At 37.9% G+C, this 7305-nt stretch overlaps 1 protein-coding gene across 1 annotated transcript in view; it reads left to right on the top strand.

The window, feature by feature from the left end:
- The first annotated feature begins 621 nt into the window (after positions 1 to 621).
- OMA1 (OMA1 zinc metallopeptidase) overlaps positions 622 to 7305 on the top strand; it is a 17598-nt gene continuing 10914 nt past the window's right edge. Inside the window, exons 1-5 of the mRNA XM_009993574.1 lie at positions 622 to 1130; positions 1544 to 1772; positions 2697 to 2870; positions 2963 to 3070; positions 4662 to 4790. Of these exons, the coding sequence (XP_009991876.1) occupies positions 622 to 1130; positions 1544 to 1772; positions 2697 to 2870; positions 2963 to 3070; positions 4662 to 4790 (1149 nt within the window). The remainder of the gene's footprint in view (positions 1131 to 1543; positions 1773 to 2696; positions 2871 to 2962; positions 3071 to 4661; positions 4791 to 7305) is intronic.

Genomic DNA, 7305 nt, shown 5'->3' with positions numbered 1-7305 from the left:
TGAGGGGCCGGGGGGCGAGGCGGGAAACGGCGACTTCTGTCAGGAAACGGTCACCCTGGGGCCCCTCGGGCGAGGGCGGCCGGTGCTGGGGCATTTCCATTTCCCTGCCCTGTATGTGAGAGGCTGCGGGCTGCGAGACACTCGGTTTCGCTGCTTTCAGGCGTGTTGTTTTTCCTAGGCCGGGCGCAGCGGGCGCGCAGCCCCGCGTTCCAGACCAAAGGGCTGGCGAAACGCTCCGCAGATCCGGGTGCACCTCGGGGTGTGTGAGTGGCACCTGTGGCAAAGCCCAGCAGGGGAGGGGGGTGATGCAAACATGCCTCCCGCGAGGGGTGCCCGAAGTCATTCTGATCGGGTGGCGGTAAAAACAAACAAACAAACAAATAAATAATCATCGCACTTTGTTTGAATCTAGTGATGCAAGATACTGACGTTTCCATAGTACCTTAAAACTGCAACAGGATTCGTTTGTAACTGTGACCTTTTTTGTGCCATGCACCTGTTGGCAAACAGATGCTGTCTGTTCAGATGAAATAATGTTTCAGTGTTTCATGTTTGGGTGGTTTTCTTAACGCCTCTCTGCTATTTTTTTTCTTTGTTTCAGGGTAACCAGCCAAAGAAGTTATGAATACCCTCTGTGGTCAGAAGTTGCTGGGCAGGAACTGTATTTTCTTTCATTTGGCTTCTTTGACCAGGCATGGGAAGTGCACCAGTATCTGTAGGTCTTACACGGGATGTTGCCGAACTCGAGTCACTTGCACACAGTATAGAGGCCAGAGGCTGGATTTGAGTGGAAATACTAGAAACTGTTTTTGGACTGGAAGCCATGACTCCTGTAGAAATTTAATCTATAAAGGACTGAGAGGTCCTCTGAATGTCCCACATACAGAAGTGTACAAGAATGCACACCGCGACTGGGGAGGATTTTTCTTCCAGTCTCATCAGCCATTGGGAGAGAAGATCACATCCCTCCAGATCAGTTCAGTCAGGCAACTCCCACGTTGTTTTTCTGCTTGGAACATTCAGATCATCAGGTCTTTTCGCACATCACCATCATTTCAGGCTGCCCCAGCTGCTCTTCTCTGGATTATTGTTAAGCCAGCTCAGAAATTATTAGCTATCATTCTTGGCAGGTAAAATACTACCTTACTTCTTCACTCAGTGTAAGAAAGAGTCCATTATTCAAAGATGTGTACATGAGTTTGTGGGGAATAGTAGGTGTATTTGTAGTGGTTTTATTTTAGTTTCTCTGCAATATTTTATGGGACTGGGGGTTAGACTGACAGTTTGCTTGACAAGAAGTTATTGCCATTATTAGAGGTTTATCTTCTTGTTTACATGTGGTAGGGGGAGGTGAACCAAGACACTAAAGGGCATTCCATCTTCTGTGGGAGGGAAGAAATGGAATGAAGTAGAAGCCAATTACAGTATAATCTTCCATAAGCTCTTACATGAGGTGAGACTGTAATAAAGAAGACAGCAGGGGCAGACACTAACAAACCCCTTTTTAGCTATATCCCAAGTTGACACTGTTTGTATCTTACAGGAGCATAAGAAAGTGGTGGAAGACACTTCCTCCTAATAAGCGGGAAGTAATTAAAGAAAGTGCAAGGAAAAATAAGTGGAAGATACTCCTGGGTGTCAGTAGCTTAGGAGTTTTATTTGTTGTGTTTTATTTTACTCACTTGGAGGAGACACCCATCACTGGACGCCCTCGGCTGTTGGCATTTGGAAAAGAGCATTTTAGGGAACTATCACAGATGGAATATGATATGGTAAGATTTCGAAGAATAATTCTCAATAGTCACAAACTATTGTGGTGTCCTTTATAAGTTTTGAAATTAAAAGTTCCATTTTAATTTCATAAGGAAACCACTTGGGGGGCACATGACAGTTAAAGAGCACGTTGTGTGTATGTAGCAAACATTTCTAACCGCATTATTGTAATATGACAAGAAATATAAAAACCCTATAGAAGCAATGAAAGCATAACTAGTAGGTATATGCTGAGGTCTGTTCATTTTCTTTGCTGATTTGAGCATTCTTTGGCACTTGTTTATGGTCCTCTCTTCTAAGATATCACTTTCTAAGGTAATATTCTCCACCTACATCCAATTCTGCTTTTTTTTTAAAATTGGATCAGCTAATTTTTCTTTAATTGCTTTCTTTTAAACTTTCCACTGCACTAATTCTGTAGTTTTGGGTTCTGTGACTTTCTGTTCTAAACCCAGTGGAATTTGGTCAACTATGTTCAAAATGTATTCCTGTCTGACAGAGAATTTTAGATAAGAACAGAACAGGAGAAGTACAAGGATATATTTAACTTACATCTTTGGTATACATTTCTACATCTTACAAATTACAACAGAAATACACAGATACAGAAAAACTATAAATTCAGTTGGAAGCTTGGGAAGGAATTGAAAGGTGTGCCAGGTACAGGAGGCTGTAGGACCAAGTTTATACTATCTTATTTTTTATCTGTGGTCACTTCCTTTTAAGTTTATCAGGTTCTTAAATTGTGGGTCGGAAAGCCAGAACTCTAATATGTTTGCTTTAGCTATATGAAATAATAATGTATCGAAACTTAGATTTAGCTAAGTTGTGTGCAGCCACTAAATTAGTTTGGCAATTAGTAATTTTCTGTGCATTTGTTCTGCGTGGCATTCAATGCTTTTGTTTTGTTTTGTTTTTTTCAGTGGATGGAACAATTCAAAAGTAGCATGTTACCCGAGACAGATGCACTCCATCAGCTTGTGGAGACAGTTGTTGGTCATATATCTGAAAGCAATAAGGACATCCCACAGGTCTCAGCACTCCAGTGGGTTATCCATGTGGTAGATGAACCAGATGTAAATGCTTTTGTGTTGCCAGTAAGTAGAACCCAATGTAAAAATTATTAGTCATATGGAAACAGCATTTTAGTTACTTGCCTTCTAATGAATTTTCACTCTTTTGTTTACAGAATGGTCAAGTGTTTGTTTTCACTGGATTGCTAGATACAGTTTCTGATATTCATCAACTGTCTTTCATTTTGGGACATGAAATAGCTCATGCTGTATTAGGACATGCAGTAAGTATTTAAAGAAAGCTGTCTACAATTCTTAATTCTAATTACTTTAAGATTTCTCTTGACACTGCCAACTGAAGTTTCAGTTTAAGTCTCTCTAATTAATGAAAAATTGAGTTTGAAATGGAAGTATTCTAATGTAGTATATCCTTATTACTTATATGATGCTTAATAACTGTCAGAAGTCCTGCAGTAGTCAGTGTTAGCACAAAGTCTGCCAGTGCTTTTTTCATAGCTGTACAGATGGATTGTGGCTCAGTATTAGCAATCACTTAGAACTGGGTCTGGAGATGCCTCTCCTGTGGTGCAGGCATAAGGAACTAGAGGCACTCAGCAACTTTGTTTCTTACTTTTAGAGTCATTATTATTTGCAGAAGTGGATACACTTTCATAAATTATTCAAAAATACATGATATTTTTATTATAGTAGCACACAGTTTTAGAATGCCAAACTCCAGAGGTTGATCCTGCATTTATAGATGAATGCTTTCACAGACTTAATTTTTCCATCTCCTGACAGGGAAGTGTTGAAATCAGTAGTTCCTGCATTTGAACAGAATGGATGTAATAAATTTGTTGTGCTTTTTAGGTGAAACTATGAAAAAAGAGGATGGTACAGAAATATGCCTTATATTGTTCTAGATTGTGATTTGCTAGAAAATGCTTCTTAGCCTCCAAATTTATTGCTTTCTGTGCATGCCCTTTTAAGAAATTGTTTGAATTACCTATCCATCAGTTTGAGAAGACATGAGAAGCTTGTAAACATAAAGATCCTGCTAAATTTCAAAGCTTATATGGAAATGGGTAAATACATTATAAAGGCAGTGGAAATACAGGAAAATTGCTTTACTGCCTCTTGTATGATTTTGGATGAGAAGCAGTTGACATCATAGTTGCTTTGGCTCAGTTGAGCCAAGTATAAAAAAAAACATTCTATTAATAATGAGAATTTGCCTTGTCTGCAAGGTACTTGTGTCAGCCACCTTGCACAGAGAAAGCTTTGTAGGGTCTGGCTTGTGAATGCTCAGATCAATTTGTTGCACGACAAATAGAGCTTTAAAAAACAGCTTAATTTCAGTTTCTTTCTTCAGGATCTCTCAGTTCCTAGAATTCAAGCAATGCAACAGAAATTTAAATATAGATGTATTATGTCTAGTGTCCCCTTATCCCATTAGTGTTGCTGTCCAAATTATGTCTGTCTCTTCCAAAGTTAATGTAAGTCCTCTAGGTCTTTTTATGGATTTTTTCCTTCCAACTGAGGTGTTTCATGGCCTTTTTACTAAAGAACTCTGCCTGCATGCTGCCATTGTCTTGTCTCAAGCTCTGAATGTCTCAAACTGGGAGAAAGCCAAAATACTCTTTTTTTCCAGTTGTATTTCTGCAGTTAGTGTAGATTCTGGAGTGAAAGTGCCTTGTATCCAGTTGGGTGTTCTTGTGAAAGCAGGAGAGCTTGTGTTTGCCTTGTTCCTGTAGCTGTACAGAAAAAAAAAAAAAAAAAAAAAAAGGTAGTGATTGTTACAGTGTTTCCAAATACTATTAAGTTCTAAAGAAAAGTCAGGAAGTAAGGAATGCAAATGGGACTTTCTGTTTGCAGGCAGAGAAAGCCAGCCTGGTTCACTTCTTGGATTTTCTATCACTCATCTTTCTCATTATGATTTGGGCCATCTGTCCTCGTGATAGTTTGGCAGTTGTTGGCCAGTGGATTCAGAGCAAGTTGCAGGAGGTAAGACTGACATTTCCTATTATTCTTCTTGAGTGTCATGGAAAAAAATTTAGTCTTGGGGAGACAGTACCACTAAATAGTATGTTTGGGGAGAAAGGGAAGAGGAGAAATATGAGCAAAAATTAATATTTGAGTATGTTTTTTTAATTAAATATGGTTTTATAAGTCTGCATCTGCTTTGGGTGATACATATATTCATTTGTCCTTTCAAAGAACTTTAGATCTCCCTAAATAACTTGATTTAGCTGAACAGGATCCAAGTATCTGCTTGACAGTTAAGTTAGATGATTTCTTTTTGAAATGGAGCTTACCTGTTAAAGTTGCGTATGTTGAAAAGTCATGTTTTTATTTTGAGTAGTTGTTAAATTGTTTCTAAGCCAAATAAAATATATACAATTCTTTAAATACGTTGTTAGTGGTAAGAATACTTTCCAAGATAAGAAAATTGAAAATCTAAACACTCTTTTAGAGTATAAACCATGCTATGAGAAAGCTTACTGAAAGAATCTTACCAGACAGCATATTTTCCAATAAAGTAAATTTCAGAGGCTTTGTGGTGCCATTTATCATCAGCAGTCTACTGACTTTACTGAATTTACTCTCTGCTTCTGAACAGTTACTGATCCATTTCTTTTTTTACAAAGTGGGGTTTTTTAAAAGAAATTTTGCTTACATCATAAAACTTGAATCTGAATTGAAGTGAAAGAGTTCTTTATTTTCTTTGACTTCCCTTGATGCTTTTCCTGAGATTTCCCCTGGTTCCTCACAAACATAAAATTAAACATAACTGATCTGTTTTGGTGGTTCTTATGCTAACGGGTAGATGTGTGGATTCTGAACATAAATTATCTCTGAAGAGTTTGGATATTTATACATGTAGCTAAGAATCCAATATACTGATGAATACTAGCCAGCATTTTGAAGAGCTGATTTTGGAAAAAGCAAAGCGTGAATCAGTCCTGAGACTGCTCATAATTTAGACAGCAAAATTTCACTCCTGTCAGCATCTTTTTTCCTCTTCTAGGCTAACTGCAACTGAAATTTTGGCATGGTGGATTGGAGTTGTACTTTAGATTGCAAATGGAATCTGGGTTTAAGCTCATAGTTCTGGTGTGCTAAAGAAAAGTTATGTCATATAGGAGATACTCTGCATGGTTTAAAACTCTGATCTAACTCACATTCACTAACATGAAACATGCCTATATGTCATGCACACTAAATAAGTGATTAATACTTGCAAAGCTTTCATCCTGGTTGGTGAATAGAAATTTGTTTCTGTTAGTCACCCAGGAGTGCAGTGTCTGTTTGCCCTCCAATCAACATTTGCTGATTTTTCTTATGCTTCTTCCACAACTGTATTTACTTTAAAACATTTAAGCATCCCACTCAATGAAAGAGTTATTTAAGCACATAGCAGTACTTGCTTCTGTTGTGGTGTTTGCTTTTATGTCCTCAGAAACTTAACTTATTTACCCTACTGACTACTGTTTATTTTTATTATTGACTATATGTAGTTTCCAGTGACTCTTCACAGGCCTTTTGGCATGTTAGCTCCAGTTCTGCTTTTTTTCTCCAAAGCTACTAGTGGGTTTGCTTGTCTTTAGAAGTTGTTCAGTTTTCTTTTGTGGTTCAGCTGTGGCTGGTCTTTAGTCATGTATTTCTGAACTGAAATATGTTGACTTTGTTTATGTATTTCTGAACTGAAACATGTTGACTTTGTTTTTACAGCAGCAGTTAATTTACATGGGGACTAAGGCCTAGGAATTTTTCTGCATGACTCTTGAGTTTTTACTCATGTCCCACACACTAATATCATAGAATCATAGAAAACCAGGTTGGAAGGGACATCAGGGATCATCTGGTCCAGCCTTTCTTGGCAAAGCATTTATGTACAGATACAATACTTCATATTCCCTCTCTTGTCCACTTCCCACTATCAGATTTGTATTTCGTGTGGAAACTGGTGGTTTTGGATAGTCAACTATCTTGAACTTCCTTAAACATACACAGACAGCTCTGGTAAATTATTTGAAAAATCAAATCAGTCTTCTTTGTTTTGTCCAATTTCTGACAAAGATTTCAGATCAGAGTTTGAATACCTAATTTTTTAAATCCAGCACATTAACTAAAGATATTTTTTAAAATTCATTTTTCAGTAGCAGAAGACTAGTATTGTATGTTAGATGCCTCAAGACCCTCTTATGTGCCCACTGCTGAGGCTTTCTTGGCTAGAAGCACACTGTGAAAGAGAGCCCAGACTTTGCCAAGAGATTCAGATTATTTTGTAGTTTCAATTTTAGATCTGAAGAAAAAACATTAAATTCTCAAAAACTGTAGAGGACACATTTGTGTGTCTTTTGTCAATACAATTTGGATAGCGATCAGAACATAACAAATCTGGAACCCTACCATCAGATAAGCTGTATCTAACTTAAAATTCCTATATGGAATCACATCAGAGTCTCTTTAGGCTCATGTCTTGTCTGTGACTGGCAAGTAGCAGATACCCTAAGGA

Source organism: Chaetura pelagica, unplaced genomic scaffold (assembly GCF_000747805.2).
Source record: "Chaetura pelagica isolate M959 unplaced genomic scaffold, ChaPel_1.0 scaffold433, whole genome shotgun sequence".
NCBI classification, from domain to species: Eukaryota; Metazoa; Chordata; class Aves; order Apodiformes; family Apodidae; genus Chaetura; species Chaetura pelagica.
Note: the sequence above shows the minus strand (reverse complement) of the source record. Positions and strands in the feature narration are given on the sequence as shown.